A 24876-nucleotide genomic window follows, 5' to 3' on the forward strand; every position below is an offset into this window, starting at 1 on the left:
TACATTTAAGTTGATAAAAGAATTGTAATGTAATTGGACACATTTTTTTAGTCCAACCCTCAGGTATAAGTAATATCCTTGAAGAGCTTAAAGCTCTTACACATAAACTTCTTGTCTCTTTTTCTGTGTCATCTTCTATTTTTTTCCTCGATCCAATCATCTCTGTGTTCATCAACTGACAAACTGATGTACTGCTCAGCTCACTTTTTCTCTCTACGCCACGCTGCCCATTTCACTGAGATTTGTGGCTACTTTTAGTCATTCTGGGTTCATCTTCTTGCTTAGGATTAGACACTTTCTTTTGTCAAAGCCTGAATGAGAACCGATTGTTTGGTCACTAGTAGGTGAACCAGGTATTTTAATTATATATTTTGGTGATTGCAGAGGATACATAGTCATGGAGGTGAAAAAGAATTTTGGAGGAGAGAGCAAGTCTGTTTCCCAGGAGTAGGGCTTTGGCCCAGTTGTAGTGGTGCCAGTTGTTTGAGTGTGTCTGTAAACAAGCTGTTATTTCTGGTGCTCCAACAATACTTTAATCCGTCACAACTCTCTCCCTTGGACATTTGGAGGGTTTTTAGAACATATGGTCAAAATGGCAAAGAGATTAGATTCCACTCTGTTCAGTAAATATATTCATGATTGTGGCCTGTTTCTCCTTCACAGCGAGGAACACTGCACAAGCATGCAGACTGGAAATTGATGGCGAACACGTGCCATCATTCAGACGTGGGATCGGAGCTGACACCATAGTGCCCGGAGAGCACAACCTAAACGAGCCTGACAGTGGGCAACGCAAGCTAAACTGCATGGCTGCCGTACATCAACGTGAGGGCAAGGAAGATGCTAAAGCTGCTAAGGTCACGGTGAGCTCAAACTTTGCACACAGTCAGTGAGGAGACAAAAATAGCTGCCTTTTTGTATGTCCCTGTGTGTCGTCTTCACTTAAATCTCAAACAGACAACAGAGACAGAAAAAGAGCAGCTTTGATTTTGGTTCTGAAACATTTCATGAAGGAGCTTTCGTACGATAGGGATGTGGAGCATCTTCCAGACTGCCTGCCAGTGTTCTCGTGGCGATGTGCCCTTCAATCCTCTGTGTTTTAGTGACTGTACAAGATGGTGTTAATTGTTCTTCTACCCGAAGGCACATCTTGTACTTTTACCCATGGGTGCACATGCTAAATGTGATTTTGGCTGTGGTGCATGTCTGTCTGAGACATTTTACACATTACATTTCCTCTGGTAAGACGTGTGTTTTAGTTGTTTCACACCCCCGGAACGACCAATACTATGTGGAATATAACTGTGTCCTGCTCGCACAGAAAAAAGAGATGCTTTGCAATTGAATTTTCTGGGCTAATAGTGATAAGTTAATTTGGTCAAGGGTTATGGCCAGAATCCCTGGCATCATGCCCTTTATTGTGGCTTATCTAATATTTAAAGTGTTTCTGTCCATGGTTAAACAAAGAAAGAAACCAAGGAAATTATAAATAGCTGTACTTAAGGTTTTACAGGTGATGGAAATAGCAGATGTTTGGACTTTTGTCTTAAAGGTTTTAAAAAAAAAAGTAATTTCATGTTCACACACTATGTAGGAAAGGAAACATTAATACTGTACGAAAGAAAATAACATTAAGCTTTCCTGCTTGTAGAGCATTGATTTCAACTACACCATTTTCCAACTGTAACAAGTAATCAGAATGTGTGAATAGATGTATCGGCCATGAAGATTGTGGTATTGTATGCCTTGAAATGCCACTGAAAAAACTCTGGTTTATTGCAACCTGGATTTGATTTTTTTTAAAGTTTTGTCCAAAATTAATGGCTGTGGGAACACAGCAATACTGTAGCATTATGAATATGTCAGAAGATTTTAAATTGCAAATAGTGTCGACTGATTATATAAACCACTTCATTTGGAGGTGAAATGGGGAGTCAACACATCTAAATGGTCTACAAAATATCTCTGTGTGCAAACTACAGCAAGTATGTAGGTCAATACTAAATCAGGAAGTCGAAATGTTTGGGTGGTAATTTTACAAAATGTTTTTTTTTTTTTTTTTTTGGTTTTAGGATCGGACTAAGGAAGCTCGGTCAGCCAAAGAACGCCATCAGGTCAAACACAGCGAAGAACGCAGCAAAGCAGAGGGCATCGCCAATATGTTGAGCCAGGCCATCACCACCCAACACCTGCTCTATGCCAGCCTGGGCTCTGCTGAGTACATGGAGTTTGTCCTTAAGAATCCCTTTAATGTACCTCAGACTGTCACCATTCACAGTGATGACCCTGAGCTCAGGTGAGACACAGCAAACAGTTTGACAATGACAATACATAGAAATGTGTATTTTTTGGTGGTAGTGTCTCTAGTTTCATAGTGCAATACCACTGTTGTAAATACTGTATGGACATTTGTACAACTGCATTTGTTATGATTATATTATTTTTGATCAAAAACTAGTGAGTGTCGACATCAAGCAAGTGCAACAACACAAGACATACAGTAGAAGCCAGCTAATTGTACTTACTAGTTCAACAGCAAGAAAGTGGCCAAAAATGTATGTGCTACGAACACTGACTTAGTTCCATACAGCATTATGTACTTCTTGCAGGTGATCGTACCCGGAACAACAAAGTCTTATAGTGCAACAACAGACATACGTAGGGCAGAGGTTACATGTCAACATAGCATCAGAATGATTTAAAATCAGTTATTTCATGGTGGAAACATTACACAGTGGGCCTTTGTCACTATGTTTCTACTGACAAATCTGAGAAAACAGTTCATGTGTTTGTTAGTCATGTATTTCATCTTTAAAATTGGTTGTATTTTACAAGTTTGTACGGTAGGTGTGTCCCCAGTCTAACACACCAACTGAGAGCATGGGCTCCTGTGCTGTATGCCATCTCCATTATGAAACTGTAACAAGCCATGCCCCAACCATGAAACTGTGTTCACACGTTCTGAATGTGTTTCCAAAGGTGATGGTGTAGCTCTGGAGACAGTTCTTGGAGCTTATTTTCATCCTGCTTTAGAAAACAATGCTGCGTCCTCACACTTGACTGTCCCCAGTGTGAGATGAGCTTTGTACTTTGACATGATGAGTGATAGCAGATAGTGATAGTTGACTTTGAATACAAAAGACTTAACAGTAGAGGGCAGTAAAGCCACTTTGTGCTGGATATTATCCGTCACTAACACAAGAGAAAGAAAAAAATGGCCTTCTGCTGTCGTCAGTGTTAATGCATGGTTTCTACTCTATTGTTGCTACTGTGTTTAACAAGTACAGAGTGGTGTCTCCTTCTGTACGGAGTTAATTTACTACCAACCAACTCATAGCTCTCCTTCTGGAAGGCCACTTCAAACCAAGGCCGCCTCTGAAACAAAGTTCCATGAAAGTTCATTAACTTTCATTCATTGCATTTGTCCTTGTCACCTCTACATTTTAAAGTTCTGATTCTGCACTGGACTGTCCAGCTTTCCGTTAGCACATAGGCCACGTGTACCATTTTGTAGGCTAGGATTAATGCAGTCCTCCTTCACAGCAGACATTTTCAGTTGTTACATGAGAAAAATCACAGGTATTAGTAACATTGGCAGTGGCTTCTCTCTATTGTATTCTTCATCTTGTTATTTTCGTGTTAAAGTGACTGACTGGGACAACAAGTTTTGAAATTTGTCTAATAATAATTAGTGAGAGCGCTGCGGCTGGGCTACAATGTAATCCTTGTGTGCTTTTGTGCACCATCAAAGTACTTCCATTAAAAGTGTTTGTTTTTGCCACTGACCACCTCAGATTGTTATTATGTGTCTAACAACAGAACCCTACAGAGAAATTCAATGTTTTTTTGTTCTTTTCAATTAATCCACTGTGTGTCTAACCAAGTCCAACTCAAGAAGTCTGAAATCACAGGAGAGGTGATGTGACTCGTTAAAGGAAGTCAGTAGTGCAAACATTAGAGTAATAATGCACCCGCTGGGAAGCCTTTGTTGTGTCTGAGTACAGAAAGTGTAGCTTAGTCTTATGCAAAAGTTTTTCAATGCCATGGCTGAATATTTAGCTGATTTCTACAATGTGAAATTAAATGGCTGCTCATATTTATTTGAGCTGGTGTTTATGTATTACACTCCCAACTGAAAAGCTGGCGAGAAGTGAGGGAAGCAACAGGCAGAAGAGGATGAACCAGCTGACTGCAAAGCTCAGAGAGGTGCTGGTGGTGCTCCTGTGGGTGATGCAACCCTAGATTTCACAGACCAGATCAGGTACAGAAAATCTGATTTTTTTTCTGTAGGGTCCTTTTTGTTACAATAACACTTACAAATACTTGTAGTAAGTAATTTGCAAGGGTTATACTGTAGTCTGTCTCATGGCTGCAGCTCTCTCATTTAATACTGGACCAAATTCAAAACGTGTTGTCCTCATTATTCACTTCACAAAACGGTGCTTTTCCTGATTTAAACGGTGTATAGACAGTAGGTTTTCAGACCACTGATGATAAAATCTATGTTTTTTTCTTTTGCAAATGCAGATCTTCCTGTTTGGTTACAAATGACTAATTTAAAAGTATGAATTAGTATTTTGTTTTGTTTTATTTTGGAACTTGCTTGCTTATTAAGACTTTATTACAAAAGAGTTCCCTCAGAACTCAGCTGCACGTCATAACTCAATCCTGGGTTTGTCTCTTGTGTTTGCATATACTGCTGAAGTCAACAAACCTTGAGCAAACTTAAATGTAGTTGTCATTTAGTCTTAATTTGTGTATTAAAAGACCAGATGATCAGGTTGAGATTGAAAGTAATACATTTGTGTGTAGATTATTATTTTTTTTTAATGACAATCAGGCAACAAAACTTCTTTTATGGACCCGTCGACTCACAAACACTAATTTACAGTCATTTGGATTTTGAATTGAATTTTGAAAATATGTTAAAATATAGTTATCTGATTTATATTTTGTTTTAGGAATGCTTGAAGCATGATATGCAGAGTAGTTTCTTGCATGGTGGCGAGAGGCTGCAAACAAACGTGCACCCTTTACTTCAAGTATAAGCCTAACCTGAAAGAATATTCACCCACTCCTCATTCGTAGTAAACAAACTGGAGATATACACACACAGATCTTTTAAAAACTTTAAAAATGGATGTCCCAAGAAATGTTATACTTTATGGTACTTGTTTACGACAACTTATGTATGTCACCACCATAAAGACTTTAGATTTTGCAATGCAGCTTAGGGAGTCCCCAGTCTGTATTGAGCTAAGTCTTTGAGGCTGACTTGTGAGTCTATTTCTTTTATAGTGATGCAAGAAAAACGTCTTTATAAAAATGATGAAAAAATCCCAGTTTTAGAAAAATTAATAATGTGAAACACCAACACAAGAATGTGAAGAGGAAGTGAAGTCATGAAGATGTTTGAGTGTGTGACTGTGTTTTTTTCAGGTTGTGGGAGTCTGATTCACAGCTTGCTCGCTGTTTTGATATGATGCGTTTGTGTAGGTGTACGTGTGTACTGAGGTGTGTGTGCCTGTCTTAGAGTTTGAAATTGGGTGTAAATATATTTACTGTTTTGACACATGTTGTTTTCATGTGACTGCTGGATTATTTAGTCTTTGAATTTTCTCATTTAAGACAGCATGTTTCATGTGTGTGTGTGTGTGTGTGTGTGTGTATGTGTGCGCGTGCCTTACACATTTAAATTTGCTTCACAGTTTCAAGATATCTGCATTTTTATTTATGGTATGTATGGTATTTATGTATTATAAATACGATAAATTCTGAGCTGTTCAGTACAAATAGCAGCCACATTTCCAAAGACACGTGTGTGTCTGCATGAATAAGGAGGATAAATTGTAATAACAACATAATTCTAATACTGTAGGCCTATAAACAAAGATGATTCTCGCTCCTTCAGCAGCACAATGAGTTATCCTTGACACATATGCAAAGATAATGCTGGTGAGATGCTAAATGCCTTCTTTAATCCACACATAGCAGCCATTATGACTGACGTTTCCTGGGTTGCCCGTTCTTGGTATCCATGTTGTGTTTGTTTCCTTCGGTGAGTGTGGTTGTTAATCCCCCCACACTGAATCTTTTGTTATGGATTCTGCTCATGCCTCAGTTTTGGATTAACATATATCACGTTGATCAACAAAGGCTGGAGTGCGCCATGGATGGATCATTATGGCATTAGCCTGGTCACCGAGCCTACCGGGTCTAATTGAGAATCATCAATCCCTGCATCTGTCCTCTCGTCGGCTTAGAGCCCTCTTAGTTTATTTATTTATTTCCTGATGAGGCGGTGTGACACTACACCAAACCGTCTGCCACCTCTACCGAGTGCCAGAAATGTGTAAATTAGCAAGGAAGCTTCTGATGTGTTTCTACCACAGCACTGTGGGTTTCACTAGTCAAATTCAGGTTACTCAGGTCAGGTTGAGTCAGAGTTTAGATTTTAAGAGCCTGTGGTTTTATTATACATCTGATACACCATTATGAGTATTGCTGTTATGTGTGAGTTTAATTATTTTAAAACGACTGCTTTCTGGGTTTATATCACTTTTTTTTTTTTACAAGGAAGTTGAGGTTTTCTCAGGATTTTGCTGAAACATTAAAGTGATCCTCTGCACAAGATACTCCTGTCAAACACTGCTCTGCACTGGTTTTTAAATGAAGCCTGAATAATCCACATGTTGAACAGCCTGCATAGTTTTTATTTTACTCATAACGTTGACAAGTAGTTGTTAGAAACAGTTGCAGCTTAAAGATTGATACAGTTATATAACCATAATAATGCATTTCATTGTTGGATTTTTGTGTTTGTTTTGTTTCAATAGTCTAAAGACGCCAACGCACAGGCATACACAGACATAGGCCTCAGGAATGTTTCCTGAAGTCTCAGTCTTCAACCCTTATCTATATTTTTGAAAGGCAAGAGAGTATGTACACAAACAACAAAACTGGCCTCTGTATCTATGTTATCAGTCAGTGTAACAAGGCTACTCTACTCTTTTGACCTTGTCAATATTTCAACCAATATTTGACAAGGAGCTTTCTTGAGAACTCCAGCAAGGCCTTGGGTTAGCTCTTTGTTCTACAGAATCACACAGAGAAAGGTCTGACCCTGAACCTGGATCCTGCTTCAGACTTTGAAGCGGGGATACTTAGAGAGAGGCTAGGCTAGCTGTAGCTTTGATGTCTGCAGTGGTTTAGAGCCCATAGGCTCCTCTTGACGTGCAATGCGCGTTTGCTACCTGCTGCCATCCATTTTGCATGGTTACCTTTTACACTCTGCCTCGCAGAGCTTAGTGTGAGCCAAGACTGCTGGCTTGCAGAGAGATAGGAGACTGCAGCTCATCTGCTGCTGTCCATGCCGCTGCTTTCTCTCTCAGTTTCTCCTTCTAGATAACTGTCTTCTTGTCCGGGCTTTCATATTCATTTTAATTCCTTTTAATCATCTTTTTTTTTTTTTTTTGCTTTTCTGTATTTATCTCAATATGTTTGTCCTCTTCACCTCCCACATTTTTCTATGTTCTTGATTTAAAAGGTTCAGGTGAAACAGACTCTTTGTTGTCATGATAAGCCACAGGCAACTTGTTTCATTCCATGTCCACAGGTGGGAAGCTCCAAATAAGTTTCATGAAATCAACTGTTGCTTCTTGTCGTAATGTTAGCAAGATAGAACCTTGACAAATGTATAAACCCTCGCTCTCCTATTGAAGGAAATTTCCCTCTTCGTGGCCATGGGTTGGAACCTTTGATGTTTAAATCAGCACTTCCCTTTATGCATTTGTGTGTGAAATATTTTGCATTCAAAGAGTGGCGACGAGACCTCGCTCTGTTGGAATGTGTTATCTCTTCCTGTTGCTTTCTGCTTCAAAATCCATTTGTCGGCATTTGGAGGGGGTCTTTCTCTGACCTTTATGTGTTCACTTCTTGACTGTGCAATTGACTCACTTCGATTTTTGGCCATACGATGAACGTAACATTGCTGGAATCAGTTTGTAAGAGTGTGAATCTGTGGTGTTTCAGATGCTTTGCTAGATCGCTTGGAGAGATTAGATAGCCTGTGCTCTACAATGTGACAATGTAAAAGGGGTGAAGTGATGAACCTACACATAATTATCACCACAATCTGCAGCACTGCTTTCTCGTTTCTTCACTTAACAGACTTGATATAGCCAAATATAGCTTTGTGGTAGAGACCAAAAACAGAGCCAAAAGCAAGTGAGTATTGGATGTTGATATTTCAATATATTTCCAATACATTTCAATAACCCAATGACCACGGTAAGTATTTTAGCCAAACTTCTTTTGGAATAGCAAATACATCAGTGTGTTACACTCCCCATCATACTGTACCATACTGTAAGATGCAAGATGTAATGAAAGATTCAGTGTTCATGATCACATAACAAGTCTAACTCTGATCCTGCATGGATGCCTTACAGATATACAAGGGCCTGCTTTCATCTAACATGTTCTTTAATCTTACCATCCAGTGTTATCACTAGCACGGAGGAGTGGAGTTACTTCAAAGCTCTGACCAAAACTCTGACCCCATTGGAGGAGAACATGTTCCACTTGGAGGAGGGTATCCCTGGACCCAGGGTTTACCTACGGCCAAAGGAGAGCATCCATATTCCCCTGAAATACCAGAGCTTCCGCTGTGACCACACCATGGCCCTTCAGGTACGGTGGAGTTTTTTATTTCTTATGGAAAGGTCAACTGAAAAAAAAGTTTTTCGGAACGACAATTTTTGCACGTTACAGTGTTTCTGAGTAAAAGATATGTTCTGCTTGAACACTTGGATTTGGTTTCAGTCATCACATTTTTCCATCGTCACAGATGGAAATTTTTCACTTAAGATAAAACAGTATTTCTACTTATTGATTTTATTTCAAGAACATCTTTTAAATTTGATTGGCCTTGAGTGGTCCAAAGATGTGCTTTTGGCGTCAGAACACCATGAGAATAAGAGATGGATAAATGTCAAAATTTCAGTGATGTAAATGTCACTGCACCTCAAGGACTATTAACCATAAATGATCCATTCCAAGAGTAAGTCATACGGATGTAATGGCAAGTCAGGCTTGAGAATTAATTTGATGCCAGAAGGACAGCTCAAAATGAAAGTCATTTATGTAGGCTGTGCTCTTCTGTAGATGACTGGGGGGTCTTTACGCCCTTTGGTTCTTTTCTGCTTCTTTTGATCATTTACAGTTTATGTTTGATGTGCAGAATCATATTTTTTTTGCTATTTTTTTGGTGGATGATCAGATTTGATAACAATTCTGTTTCTAATCAAATCCTCACAGGGACCAAGCTTCCTACCTACAGGCAAAGGTTCACAGATGGCCAAGAAGAATCTGTCCAATATCGTTGCTGCCAAGACTATCAAGGTACAGAGTGTGCTTCTTATGCTTCATGCAATATTTTCTGTGTATTCGACTATCTTTATCTCCTTCTTCTGCTTCTCAGTCCTTTGGTGGTTTGTCTCCAGGCTAGAATTATAGTAAGCTATGGATCTAAGATGCAGCGTGCATGTACAGAATGTTTTTCTGCCATGATAAGAGCTTTATCATAGTCCATTTTAAACCTTTTTAGCATCTTAGGGCATATAACTTGATTGTGAGATTCAGAGGAGGAAGATAAAGCCACCTAAACTCATGTAGTATGAAGCTTTCGATTTAGAGTTTAGTTGGGTTAACCCTCTGGTACATCTCTACGTCTTACAACATCTAGAGTACACACACACTCCTAGACAACGCTGTACGGAGTGGCAGAGCACCGCCTCCTCCCTCCCCTCTTCTCCCACACAGTCAGCTCAGACACAAAGAAAGCTTTGAAGTGTCAACTATTTAAAAAGTTACGCTAGTCAGACAAGATTGTCAAGAAAAATTATATGCTGGAAATCACTTTTATCTTGCTGAACATTGTTTATCTTCTCCAACTGGCAAATGTCAGGCTGGAGAGTTAAACTATCTCCATTTGGAGGACAGCTTAACACGTTTGACTAATCTACTTTAAATGAATCATGCATATATCATATTATTGTAAAGTTATTTTCCCATTTTATGCACCTCCTCAACCATTTATAATGTAAGAAGTTTAGAGGAGTGAGAAACAACGTGAATGTGCTTGTTTGGATGTACTTCAGATATGACGATGCGCTCCATATCTGCATGTGACGTAATGTGCTCTGCAGCCCCTGTATGCTACAGCTGTCACAAAAATTAACTTCTGTTCCTCGTGAATCCTTTGAAATTGAAATTTCGTCCCTCCTTCGACAGACCTGATCTTGCATTATTGGCACATTCATGCTGCTTACAAAACCCCAAAAAACAAAGATATCCATCATGTGTGCACTAACCTGCAACATCACAATAATCCTGTTGTTCCTGTAGACTACGCTACCCCGAAGCTCTCCCATTGCACGGGGTGATGAAATATTTGCCAGTCTGCCAAGTGCATGTGTGTGTGTGTGTGTCTGCCTATGGTATGTGTGTGTATTTGTGTGTCAGCACTGCTGCTCTGAACAAAAATCCTGTCAAGAGGTCAAAAAGGTCGTGTCTGGATCAAATCTGTGTCCCGCTAAAACTGACAAGCCCCAACAGCAGAGCTGTCAGGATGCCAGCTTTGGCACCGCTGTCAGTCAGCACACATCACCAGAGCCAGATATGGGCCACTACTGCAGGTCAGCATGGGCCCGTAAATCTGGCCCATCAATGATTTGGACAGCTGCTGTTTGGCAGGGACCAACCTCTGAGTTTGTGGATCAGGAAAAATGTGGAAAGTTAACTTCAGAACTGTGTAGTCCATTACTCATGACAAGATATTTACATCTGTTAGCTGTAATGAAGTCCCTATTCATTTGGTAGAGACTATCTGTGTTCCTGTTTGGTTGCCCTGCGTAGATTTACTTAGACTATGAGATGATTGATAATCTTCTGCTATAACAGCCTTCACTCCTCTGAGAAGGAACCTGACTGCATTAGTGGGGTCGAGCACAGATGTTGGGTAACAAGGCCTGGTTCACAGTCAATGCCCCAGTTCATCCCAAAGGTGTTGGATGAGGTTATATCAGGGCTCTGTGCAGGCCAGTCAAGTTCTTCCACATCAATCTAAAAAAAAAAAAACATTTTTATAATTTTAATGTTACTATTTGTGAGTAATTTTCTACAGAAATCCTGCAGAAAGCCATGATAGTTGTTGATGGATATTGGATGTTAGTTGTGCTACTGAAATAATCACCTTGTCGGCCTGTGTCTTACCACTAATCTTCCATCCAATCAGCAGTGATTGGTAAACAGTATTCCATAATGTAATCGTATTACATTCACTTACCATCTGATTACTTGTGAGAGCATGCAACTAAAGACAAATCAACAGACTGCAAGTGTGAACTTCCAGCTGCTTCCTCTCTAGGATGAAAGTGTTGGTAAGATTGAACAACAAGCAATGATTTTACTCTAGTGTTTCTCAAGTTCCATCCAGAGAGTATGTAGTGACAACCTGTGAGGGTTGTTCTGATGGTAGTAGCAGAGGAAAGATTGTGAGGTCATTCCAGATGTGTGTCTTTAATTAGCAATTAGATCATGAAATATTTGGACATATTTTGGCCTAACATGGACATAATAGGAAAGTTAATCGAAAGTGGAAATGGTTTATCCTCTGGAGTGCTCAATACATTTCTTGACAATATGGCCCATTTTTGTACAAGTGGAAAATCTGGCCTGATGTTGGCAGAATAAGAAAGACAGGAGGTCATCTCAAACAACTCATCCACTGGAGAATATTCACAGCAGATTTAATGTGATCCAGTCCATGAAATTTCTGGATAACCTTGTCTTGAAGTAAGGATAAAATGATTTTCTGATCTTACAATGGCATTAGAATCAAGCTCAGGAGGTCACCAAAATTATGAAAATCATCCTTTGGGGACTGTGAATATCCTGTGGACTGTGAATTATCTGAAGAAATGAGTTCAGATACTCAATGAGAGTCACCGGGCCATTGACATGGTAACTTGTAGCTTTGTACCAAAGTGTTGTATGAATAAGCACTAAATATTCTTACTCTATATTATGTAATCTGGCAGCTTCTTTTTGGATCTCAGGGGTAACCAATTATAACTCATATTTTGAAATTCAGTTACAAGTAATCTCTAATCGCTAAACTCAACTGCAGTTGTATGTAGCATTATGTCATCGGGTGTGATGGTACGTGAGAGGGTTAGCAATTCCAATATGTTTACATTTGTTGGTGTATGTCTATATATCAGCTGCGACCATATGTAATTAGTGTATATGTATGAACACATTTGTGTTGATTTGCACAGATCCGGAAGGCTATTTTAATGCAGCAAACTTCAAAGCACATTCAGCAGGTCTGTGGGGGTTTCAGTAGTCGGATTGAAGCCAACTTTTATATTCTAGTGTACAGAGAGCTCCATCATCATCATACTCTCTGGTGAATTTTTAAATAGAGCTTCTCAAAGGCTGTTTTTGAAAAAGCTGTATGTTGTTTAGAGCTGAATTGCCGCAGGAAGAAAATGCAGCGATTCCACTTCTGTGTTTCACTAAATGGAGTCAAGGAATTAAAATTCTCTGCATTTGTAATGATACAGAGGCGGTATTATTTGAGGGTCTTACACAAACGCAGGGAAAACAGGAGAGAAAGTACAGATGAACTATTGAATAAATTAGTTGCTGTAACAACAATAATAATAATAATACATTTTATTAATATGCACTTTTTGTAGATACTCAAAGACACTTTACATGGTGAAAACTTCAAAACATAGAAGCAGCAAAAACATCCAAAGAGTACAATTAAAAACAAATAGATTAAGCTAAACATTAAAAAGCAATTTTTAAAATGTGTGATTTTGTTCGTGATGGGTTGTCATCTCTATTGTCAAAAAATAATGTTAAAGAAAAATTCTCAAATATTTGAACTTTGGTCTTATTTTCATTATTATGGCTATGAATTCTTATTCGTACAAATACATTTACTGCACTGACCAAGTTCACTGGTTTTGTTTTTCCACCCATCCACATCCATCATAGCTTATATACTGACAACCTGGTTCAACTTTGACATTTTTTACTTAAAGTAGAGCTTCCAACCCAGCTCTGACTGTTTCAGTAGTTTGGCTTGGTGTTTCATTGCAGTGGATATCTGACCTTATGCAGGGGTGTGGCATGCTGCTGATACCGCTGACCTTTCCTCCACAGGTTACATTTAAAGCAGAAGATGGGAAACCGATGGCCATCTGCCAGGTGAACGTGGAGCCAACACCTCATGTTGTCGACCAGACATTCCGGCTTTACCACCCTGAGCTCTGCTTCCTCAAGAAAGCCATCCGTCTGCCACCCTGGCATGACCCCACAGGTTACACAGGTTACCCCCCCCCAGCAGCCACATTACTCCCTGTCTCACAGCTTCAGTATTGGTTTGAATACATCTTCATTAGGTTCACTGACTTATTCTACCCAAGGAGAATAAACATGCACAAACACAGGAACATTTTACTAAAATATCAGCAAAAACAATCTTACAATATAATACATTTTCAGTCAGGTAACGGAGCAATAACAACAAGGAGTGTCTCTATTTCCACAGCAGGAAATTAAAAGAAAGACGAAAATAAAATGGAAAAAATGTGTATTAGAAAAAGGCACGCCATCTATGCCACATATGCATGTTTATGTAGAGTATATACATACATGTATGTATAAAATATATCACATAAGATTTGGCTTTGTCTTTACTTTCTATATTTTAACCATCTTTTTGTCTTTCTTGTTATTGGGTTAACCAGTTGGAGACTCAGACACCACGACTCACATTTCCGTACGCTGCAGTGACCCCAACATCATCTGCCAGACAAGGATGCTGGTGAGACAATGATATTATTTTCCAATAACCCTGTCCTAATATTAGCAAGGGATTAATTACTGAACTGATAGATTTAGTATCATATCCTGCACTTTATTTCAGCTTTCCTATCATGAATTAAAAGCTGTTTTATCTAAATCTAAAAGGCTGCGCCTTACACCACGCCATCCACCTTTAAAGTGCTAATTTGGGGTCCTTTTTTTCCCTTTACCTCTCCATTTTAACATCTTGCTGCCTTTCACTCTGTTTCTGTGTAGGTGCCAGGGGAGCCTCAGGATGTGTACTTGAAAGTACCAGGGAGTCCCAGTCCACACATAAAAATGTTCTTTGTGATGGTTTTCACGTATGTATTATTTATTAACAGGCATATTGCACAGAGCGAACACAAACACACATGTACACACACACATGGCTTAGCCTCAAGAAGCATTCTGTTTTGGACTAATTAAATTGTTCACGCAGGCTTGAATTAATTAACTAATCAGATGAAGGTTTGGTGGTCTCACTGCCTGAAGTTACAGAATCCATCCTCTAGTCTTTCAAATTTCTCTCATCAGGGTTGGAGCAATATTATGTGAGGGTTTGTTAATATGCAAGATGTACACCTCTTACTGAAAGTCAGTCAACTCTGATAAAACAGCTATGTTGAAGTTTGACTGGTTACATATTTACTACAGAGCTGATCTGCATTAGAGCGGTTATCTCTAAAAACCCCTTTATTCAAAGTCACCTGGCGGACACATTTACTGTATGTTTGCATTCAGTGTCTCTCAACAAAGCACATTATGTGTGTCCTTGAGGCCTTGATGTGTTCAATGCATTCTTTTCTTAAAAAAACAATTAGAAAGACCTTTTTCTAATAGTGTTACTGCAACTATCTGCCAATTAATCAGCAAAAATGTGGATCAATTGTATGAAATACAGCCAAAACAGGTAAAAAAAAAAAAACTTGCTCCATATCCCTATTAGTGGTCAGAAAGTCCATAGGGCACCTTTAATTTGTTTCTAATGAGAGATTTTGACACATACAGTAAAGTGGATACAATGAAAAGAACAGTGTGCACAGCAGACTCCATAATATATGCCTAGACATTGAAATCGTCTGTTCTTCTTGTGCTGGACTAATAAACCCGCTCTTAGGTTGTACTGTGTGTCAATTAGTGTGCAGTAAGTAGATTAAACATAAAGTTATTCAGGAAATAATTCAGATAATAGTCGAGGAGTTATCTTTTTTAAAACACCCCCTCCCCTCTATGAGACAGGGCCACAGGAGAGGCTAATAATGGAGGACACTTTAATTGGGGTGTGTGGCTTAGGGCTATAATTGAGAAATTATTGAGAAACTACAGGACCTGTAAAATCAAGCATTACAGGAACACCTAATGCAATCCAGTATAAGCATTTGTGGCACGGCATGTAAAAATGCTGACTGTTATCCAAATATTTCACTTATCTGCACCGTCAAGCTAACACTGCTACTGTGTCTGTCTTCAAAAAAACATATCACTTGAATTCCCGTCCAAATATCCCCAAATGCTCCTTGAGTGCTGTTGCCACAGAGCAGGCCTGAGTAGGTGACTACATTGCCTCTCACTTGCAGCTCTCAGTCAGCTAGGACCACTGAGACTAAATTCCCTTTTTCTCAGCAGTAAGAGGAGGACGATGATGATGTTTCTGTTGCTGCTTATTAAAATGCCAACACGGCCTTAGATCAGCCCTCCTCATCTCCGACCTCATGCTGCTCCCACTGCATCTCCGGGGTACCTCAGCTTAATTGTTCCTGATGATGTTTTTCTCTGTAGTGATAAGTGGATGGCAGCACCCTCCCAGATCTGGCAGATTTACGTCCATTTCCTGGAGCGAGTTGATGTCAGCTGCGTGACTGGCCAGCGGAACTGTCAATCACTGGTGCTGAGGGGGAAGCAGGCTATTCGCAAGGTCAAATGTTTCTCATCACACCCCCAAGAGATTGAGGTACACATCTACAAGAGTAACTTGACTGATTCCATTTATTTATTTTTTTTGCTTTTTTTTATGCTCCCCTGTACTTCAAGTACAAAACAGAACTGCAGTTCACCCTCACATCAATCTGGGCAACGCCCCTTTTATCGAGACATATATCAAAAGAGATTTCATCTCTCAGCAGTATGGAGAATAGACGTCTTCACAGTTTGTAGTATCTGAGACCCAACTTGGTGTTACCAGGTCCAAATTATACTTAGTGTAATTGTGTCAAGAAAGGTCTTGTTGTAATGCTGTTGGTCTCAACATGTCTCATACCCAAGTGGATCCAAGCAGACCCTCCTCCTGTGTGCATCACAAACACTGCAGTAGAACAGTGTTGGTGATTTATCTGTATTTGCCTCTGCACACCTCGAGTCTGACTGGATCTGGTCTTTTTTTTTTATATCAAGAACTAATTTCTGTACGTCAGGTAGGTTGTCTAGGGATTCGTTTTGGATTTGGACCCATGAAGACTCATAGCGTTGTGCCAAAAGATCTTGGGTATACACTTACTGTCTCTTCGGACTTAAGTAGACTGTGTTGGTTCAGAAAGTTGTTTAAGTTGTAGTTATGTTATTATAGATCATCTTTATTGAAACAGAGCAATGATTCAGCACCGACACAGAGAAGAGATATCTGTTATCCCGAGAGTGTGTTGCTGCTGAGACACAGACAGGTCTCAAGGAAAGTTAATTTTCTTCTAATTTTATCTGTCTGGAAAACATCATTTTGGTGTCAGAATGTGTAGAAGATATGTGGCTTGTGAATAATTAGTCTAATATACACACTGGCAAAAGAATCGCTCAAAATCTGTGCTCACGTTCACCTCTCCCCACCTGCTGGTCTCCTAAAGAGGACAGACAGTGGCACAGATACAGGAAATGACTTGAGTGAGGCGTCTCTTTCCTTAACCATCTCTGACTGTACTTAAACATATATACGTAAGTCTGGTTTGGAGCTGTAATTTTAAAAGATCAAGAGCAAAAGTGTGTGACCAACAAGTTGGTGAACTGTGAAGTGTTAGGGGTGAATCTACATCCTCCATACCCCTCGTATATATTTCTGTGTTTAATATAAAGTGAGGTGTTGGTGCAAGTTTATTGCTCTGCCTTCATTTTTATGACTTCAGATTTCCTAATTGGGACAAAACAAAACTGACAGAAATAAGAAATAACATACAGAAAACAGAAGAAGTGGAATCAAAAACAGCTCAAAGCATACCTCGTATCTTTCGCATCTAATGAGACGTTGAGAGCTTTTGTTCTCGACGTATTTTTTATGTGTATTAGCGATTTTCAAACCACAAAAGAAACAAAAAATGATTTCATGCAAATTGTTCTCTTAGCAGCAGGAAACAATGGAACAGTAACACTCTTTTGTAAGGAAGGTTAAGATTGAAGTTATTATCAAGAATGTACAAAAGCAGATTCACAGGATAATGGGCCTTTTTATGTCATTTCATTTTATTAGGTTCCCTCCATTACTCCCTGCAAATCATGTCATGTTGGGACACAATTTGACACAATCTGAAAAATTAGCAATGGTTGTACGCTCACAGAACATGTAGAAGTATGTTTCAGGAGTGTCAGGTTGGCCTTTATTTTAAAATAGATAGTTTCTTATTCAGAACGGGGTACAAGAGGGGAGAGAGTTTGACAATGCTTCTCACTCAGAGCTGCAGTCAAAGGAGCATTGCGTATTATTCACTCATATTAAAAAAAGAGAGAGAAGAAGGGAAAAGGAATGATGGACTGTCACAGCCACCATGGGTGCATACAGTACGACCCAAATGTATTCTCCCTGAAGAAATAGGGTACTGGCTGGAAAAGTGACAGATGTTTTTTTAAAAGATTTCACCGTATGCATCAGCGGCCTCTTTGATCTAACTCTCGGCAGGTTAGCTCACTGTGGAATGTATCGGAGGAGTCTTATAAAACAGGATAAAGCTCACCGCCAGAGAATAGCTTTGCTTTTCTCAACAGATTGAAAAGGAGCTGCACAGTAAATCTCATTCTCACATCCTTCTGTCTCTCTGTCTGTGACTTTTCCCTCATTTCATTGTCTGCACCTTCTCTTTACCTTCCTCACAGAACCTCATTCGCCTCCTCTCTCTCACCCACTCTGCACACCCCCTTTATTTCCCACTGACTCCGATAACCACCTTTTCCCATTAATTCTGTTCTATATGGTTTCTTTTACCTCCTCATATAAAATGTCTCTCTTTCTCTGTCACTTGATCAGTGCCTTCACTCCTCTTTATCAATTGTCTCTTTCTCATTTCCACAATTCAACCACCCAACAAATGTGGACCTGCTGTAGGTGGACCCAGAGGGGGTGTTTGTTTTGCCTCCCGCAGCAGTGCAGGAGCTCCAGCTGAAAGTGCAGCCATGGCGAGCAGGCAGCCGCTTCTTGTATGTGAACGCGGTGGATGTGGAGCACCGGCGGCTCGTTACCGCCTGGCTGCTCTGTCTCAACGTCCACCGGCCTGTGCTGTCCAAGGTATGAATCTTTTTTTTTGTTGTTGTTGTTATTATATCTTCATCTGTACTTATATTTCACCTATAACAGATCAAGCTTACATGGTAATTGCCAACATGATTTTAGATTCAGTTCTTACTGCATCGTTTTTTTTGCACTTCTCAAAAGGAGTGATATGATGGACAGCTTTTTTAAAGGTCCATCTAACTCTAAACAACGGGTCACCCAGAGTTACATTCTGTGCTCACTGAACCACTCTGGTGGTTTCTAGGGTCAGCTGGACATTCCCATCCCCTTTATAGCTAGTGTCAAGAAAAAGGCTAAGGACAGCTGATCCCAGGCCAGCACTCAAAGCCAATCCCCTCTGTAACTGCTGTCTGTCAAATCTCAATCATGTCTTTGTACTCACAGAATGTGTTAGTGTAAACGTGTCAAACATTTGCATTTTTACACATTGTCTAGTGACAAAGCATTTATGGCACTTGACTATGTGTGTGTGCAGGCATTCGAAGTGTCTGTCCCAGTTGGTGGTGGGCGTGGCAGCTCCAGAAAAATCACCTACACCAACCCCTACACCAGCAGCCGTACATTTCTGCTCCGCTCTGACCACCCGGACCTGCTCCAGTTCAAAGAGGATAAATTCCAGGTGAGATAGACAGGAAGTAATGATTAACACCAAAGGGAACCTTCATCCTTGACATAAACCCATATTTGTTGTTAAAGAAAATGAAGAGCCACATCAGCACAGGTAGTTTCATAGGATAAACGCTTATCCTTATCAGGGTCGTGGGGGGGGCTGGAGCCAATCCCAGCTGACATTGGGCGAGAGGTGGGGTACACCCTTGATAAGTCGCCAGTTCATCACAGGGCTGACACAGAGAGACAAACACTTTCACATCTACAGGCAATGTTGCTATACACCTGCATGTATTTGGACTCTGGGAGGAAGAACGCACACAGACATGGGGAAAACATACAAACTTCACACATGAAGGCCTCAGACCGATGTGAGAACCAAGAACCTTCTTGCTGCTTGGAAACTGAGACATTTTTCAACATTTTCCAATCATCTACCACAAAGCACTAAAGCTCATACCAGTGTTGAAGAAAAGGTATTCTAGCTCAGCTTCTTCCACTGACAAAATATATGCAGTGTGTGTGTAGAAACCTCAGAGGAGATGTGAGTAAATAAGTGTAATTTAACAAATCATACAAGAGGCTTCTTGGGGGATTTTTTGCCTTCTTTCACTTTATTATATGTACTGTAAACAAGTTACAAATCAAAGCAGTTTTTTATTATAAGTTGGACTTTCTCTTGAGTACTCAGTCAATATCTAATACAGTTTTTTACTAAAAATATATATTTTTTTACTGACTGAAAATCATTTCTTGAAGCTTCCCAGGGCTTCACTGACCGTTAATAATAGATGCATTTCATGTTACAAAGAGAACAATACAAAATAGATAAGTTGCTATAGTATCGTAACTTAAATGAGGGGAGGGGTGCAGCTACAGAATATCCATTACCACACTGATGATGAATGAGCCACACGTGTATTGACTATGCTTGAAAAAACACAAACAAGTTAGCAATACACCTTTACTATTTGGAAGTGTAGCTGCTGAAGACCAAGTTGCAAGCAGCAGCAGCAGCTTCAGTCCTCCATCTGTGTCTGCAAAGGATGCATTCAGTCGCACTACTAAGTGTAGGTCACCTACATTATTGCAGTCCAATGTACAAACATTGTAGTTACGCACGTGAAATGTAAAATACACATCGGGCAGCAGTTATGTTCCGCGATTAAAACAGACGCCTTTATGTGGCCTGCGCAGACAGCTGTATTGATTAAAATTAAAGAGCATCTTTCTCATCAGCCATGTTTGAGACAAACAACTAAAAAACACATCTGAAATGCCTCCTGTGTAAAGATGCTTTCACTGTTGGACATTTAAACTGCGACACAGTTATGATGAAGCTGTAGTGCAGCCAGAACACAATACAGTCACATCCAGTGGACAGGAGGAGGAGGACTGACACGTTAGCCTGGTTGCATCTTAAAAATCAGTTTTGGTTCTCTTTCAGTGTAAAATTATGAATTAGTGATGCTGCAACAGACTGGCACTCTTCAGCTTTTCAGACAAAGTTTTGACCGACATGCTGATTGTGACAAATAAGACCTTTTAAGTGGAAACATAACCTTTAGTGTCAACAGTAACAGATACGGAGAAATGTTTTTGACTCTCCCGTCATCTTGACAGGTGAGTCCAAGACATCAGTGTCAATGTTTTTTGGCCTCCCATGTTGACAGTTCATTCCTCAGCTGTTAGATAAGTGAGTGATTTCTTTGTCTGCCTACAGAATGAAACAGGAGGAATATAACAAAGTCATTACTGCTCTTTTATTGTTATGTTGTCAGCCCTGGTATATCTAATATCTAATGGCTGATTCAGTCACACCCAGACACGAAGTACCGGAGACACTGCCGTCATTGCCTTTCATTTACTGAGGTCTGATAAAATGTCAGAACAAATGGAAACCCAGCATTTTAAATTAACGAATAAATGAATTGGATAAAACCAGAGTCTGTTTCCACATAAACTATTTAAAAATCTCGCTGCTGGTGTCCAGACGACGTTGCATCAATTAGATAGACAGAGCCGAGCAAAATGAAAAACAGACATTGTTTTTTTTCCATCATGTCAGCAAAACTCCAGGTGACATATAAAGATTGTACTGTGCCCGTAGTTTTAAGCAAATGTGGAGACACTTTCTCTTTTTTGACGTAACTACCTCGCCATGATAAAACCAGCTGTGAGGAGGGAAAGCAACGCAGAGATCAATACTGCTGTGCTTTTGGGCAAGATTACAGCATAAATCCCCCAAATTGACCTATATATTTGTGGCTGTCTATTACAGAAAATACTAGAGGACAGTTCTGGTCTGATTGAAATACTAGGAAAAACACACAAAAAATGACCAAATAAAGACCCTGACAAGAAAAGCAGTAAAATATTAAGCATTTGTGTACCATTAATATAAAAGAATCATCAGGATTACATTCTGGTTGAAGAGAGGGGGGAAAAAAAAAAGAGTGTGATGTCAAGAGGTCAGAGGAATGAACAATGCAAACCATTTGAGCTTTGCTCCTGTATTAATGTCCTGATTTGAGACAGTCATTACTTCAGGTAATGGAAACCCGAAGTAAGCATACACAGTAACATGGACAAGCTTCTGCTCCACATGCAGGACATTTATTATATTGCAATAAAACAACAACACATAAGTTTAGTGTTTTAATATTGTTGCAACAGTAGAGATGGCTGACTGCCCCACTTAAAGTTGTTATAGTTTTTGGGGGGTGGGGGTCAAGAGGACATTGAAACAGGACAACTGACCACAAATAAAACAGCAAGGAACAGATTGTGTTTCTTCAGTTAGAGCTCTATTTTCCTGTTTAAGAAAGACCCCAAGGCTTACTAACATCCTTTCAAATCTTTATTTTATAGGGGACATTTATTTTTGAAGTTCTCAGGGCAGCAGGTGGGGAATTCATGCTCTAGAATCTGACTCTTACCCAGACTACATGGGCACTGTCTGACGAATGTAGCCTGGAAAAAAGGCTCTGTAGAGACCACTGTGACTGATGCATTTTATGGGCAAAGCTGTGAAACCTATATATGGTAAAGGTATTAAGAGCTAACTTGGTCATATAACTGTGACTGTGCGTATGAATGCAGAATCTATAGTGAGGGAGTATTAGACAGAAAGTATTAAACATGGACATAATCACTGTGACGTCACCCACAGGTTTCTGAGAAGCCATTTTGAAGCTCAGAGTTTGGTGGCTCTGGCCACCGCCATCTTGGCAGTCTTTCCTCTGCCGTCTCCCTGCTAATCTAAAAATGAGCAAAGGCGTGGATTGTGGGTGGAACTGAGGCGGACTGAATGACACCTGTTTGTCCAAACAAGTCACCTGTAACAGCCCCCATCTGTCAATCAAAGCAGCCAAGGTGTTATTATGCAGTTCTGTAAAGGTACAAAGACCAAAATCGTTTTTGTAGCAAGCTGTAAACATGTTTATTTCTGCTGTGAAGTTGGACATTTTCATAGAGGCTTATGGAGATTAACACTTGTTGTAGCCAGCCTCAAGTGGCCGTTTGAGGAACTGCAGTTTTGAGGTTGCCACTTGGTCCAGAAACATTCTGATTTCCATATTTTTATTCCAAGTACTATTGACCAGTCACACTCGATTTGTCTCTGCATTTATATACTGTTTATAGAGTTTATCAGAGGAAGTCTTGGCCGGATATTCAATATCTGATTTCTTGATATCTTATGGCTACATCGGAGCCCAGAAACATTGGCCGGTGCTGCCAGATGCTAAATCGTAGTCAGGGGACGAGATTGTTGCATCAATAACGAAAAGCTCCTTTTTTTCCTCCCATTTTTCATCTCTATCTCTGTTGCACAACAAACTTCAAAATCAATCAAGTTTAAGAAGGATAACTCAAAAATGTGTTATGTGTTATTGAGTTAGTTAGTTAGTTAGTTATAGTTAGTTATTACAACAAAAGTGTTTGCTGCTTAACATTGGTCAAACAGACACATCACAGTTAAAAGGGGAAGAAAAACCACATAACTAATGTCAAAAATCAAAACAAGTCATACAATTCTCAAACAATCCCACTTAACAAAATCACTCTAGATAAAAAGGACTCTGCATGTGAACATGGTTGCATCCGTACAGTTTTACTAGCTGAAGGGAAAGAAAGACTCATCAGCTCATTCTCACGAAGCACTCAGATGAATATTGTATTGTTGTGTTCACTGTGTTCAGATCGGCGGGGGAGAGAGTTACACCATCGGACTACGATTCGCCCCAAGCCAGAGTCCCGGCTCAGTGGAGATATTGGTCTATGTGAACAACCTGGAGGAGAAGACGGAGGAGACGTTCTGTGTGAAAGTCAACTACTCATGAACTGATGATGAAAAGCGGGCACAAACTGCTTTTTGAAAATGTTGACTGATGTGGTGTTTGAAATCTGTTTTCTGAGGGTGAAATTAAATAAAATGAGCTGTAATTTTCTACTTAGTGTGAATAATTTTGCAGTAGATCATATTTATGACAGAAATAAACTTTTTTTTATCACATATATTGTTTTTGTTTCCATTTTTTCTTCAGCCTTCTGTACATTGTGGAGTATTACAGTACTGTATTGCATGAATGATAGGATTTGTGCTGGCTTGATGAGCTTCACTAAACACAAAACTTGGTGTATTATATCATTATATATATTATATATATATATCTAATATATTAATATATATATATATTATATATATACTATATAAAAAAAAAAAAACAAACAAACACCCTCTCTCTATTTATCGATATCTATATCTATATATATATGATATCTATCCACACACAAAGTTTTGTAGCCCCACCTAAAGTACTTTTCTAAAGGCAAAAATTAGGCTGCAAGAAAAAAAGAAAAAAATCTTCCAAAGCAAATGAAGATTTACTGTATATGTTTTCTTTTTGTTTTGTAATCATTAACGCAGGACAAAAACAGTGTCAAAGCTAAATCCCAAATGCGATCTGTCCCCTTCCGAAATGTCCGACTAACACTTGACAACCATGCAAAGGTGGAACGAGGGTGAAGGCAATAACATTTTATCGACTTTAATTACCCAGCAAACCCACTTGAATGCCACTTGATGCTTGAGTTTTAATCTCAGACAAGCCAGGGGTCCGCTCTCTGCATCCCCTTGCCTCCCAAACAACTTATCCTCATCACTGGCATTATTAGAAACAGTGCCATAATGAGGTATGACTTTCCGGCGAGGCACACATCTCTTCAGATCGCCCTCATTAACACCACCACCCTCTTAAAGCCCTCTGTCCTCTCCTTCCTCCCTGCTCTGCTGTGTGTCTCGCTGTCTGAGATGTATAGAGAGAAAGCAAGAGAGAGAGAGAGAGAAGGCCATGCACATTGTGTTATGTAACACAGTTACACAATCCCCCGCCCCTCGGTCTCTCCATCACCTCCCTCCTCCCTTTCTCTCTCATTAAAATGCAGGCTGCAAAATAATCCCCAGCACAGCAGCAGAGGCTAATAAAATGAAGATGGCAACCAAGCCGAATGCGCTTCATCTTTACCTTCTCTAACATCTTGTCTGAAGCAGAAGCCTCATTGTCTTCTCTGTTTTATATTAACGTAAGCAGCTTACAGAGCTACACATTAAAGCTGTATTCACTTCATAATTTACTCCCTGTAGCCTTTGACTGGGTCGTATGATAAAAGATGATCTGTGCAACTTTGAACATGTAGCTGAAAGGATGGGTTCAGATCTCAGGTTTTTAATCTTAATACAATGCTCATATCATTCCTCCTCTTCATTGCTCTGAAGTGATCTTTCTCTAGTGTAAATGCCATGTACTGTATGACGTCCATTCATCATGTGAAAACGCATTCTAAAATTCAGG

General features: G+C 39.7%; 1 protein-coding gene across 3 annotated transcripts in view; it reads left to right on the forward strand.

The window, feature by feature from the left end:
- The window catches only part of nphp4 (nephronophthisis 4), a 149906-nt gene extending 126380 nt beyond the window's left edge, over window positions 1–23526 (forward strand). For 2 of the 3 annotated variants that reach the window (XM_027288781.1, XM_027288782.1), the window contains exons 19-29: window positions 664–863; window positions 2073–2296; window positions 8502–8691; window positions 9319–9402; window positions 13240–13405; window positions 13827–13903; window positions 14161–14246; window positions 15706–15877; window positions 18227–18406; window positions 18888–19031; window positions 23224–23526. In XM_027288781.1, coding sequence (XP_027144582.1) covers window positions 664–863; window positions 2073–2296; window positions 8502–8691; window positions 9319–9402; window positions 13240–13405; window positions 13827–13903; window positions 14161–14246; window positions 15706–15877; window positions 18227–18406; window positions 18888–19031; window positions 23224–23364 — 1664 coding nt within the window. In that variant the 3' untranslated portion in view covers window positions 23365–23526. The remainder of the gene's footprint in view (window positions 1–663; window positions 864–2072; window positions 2297–8501; window positions 8692–9318; window positions 9403–13239; window positions 13406–13826; window positions 13904–14160; window positions 14247–15705; window positions 15878–18226; window positions 18407–18887; window positions 19032–23223) is intronic. The other variant, XM_027288783.1, reaches the window with a different exon arrangement.
- The last annotated feature ends 1350 nt before the right edge of the window (window positions 23527–24876 follow it).

This window comes from Larimichthys crocea, chromosome XV, assembly GCF_000972845.2.
Source record: "Larimichthys crocea isolate SSNF chromosome XV, L_crocea_2.0, whole genome shotgun sequence".
NCBI lineage: Eukaryota > Metazoa > Chordata > Actinopteri > Sciaenidae > Larimichthys > Larimichthys crocea.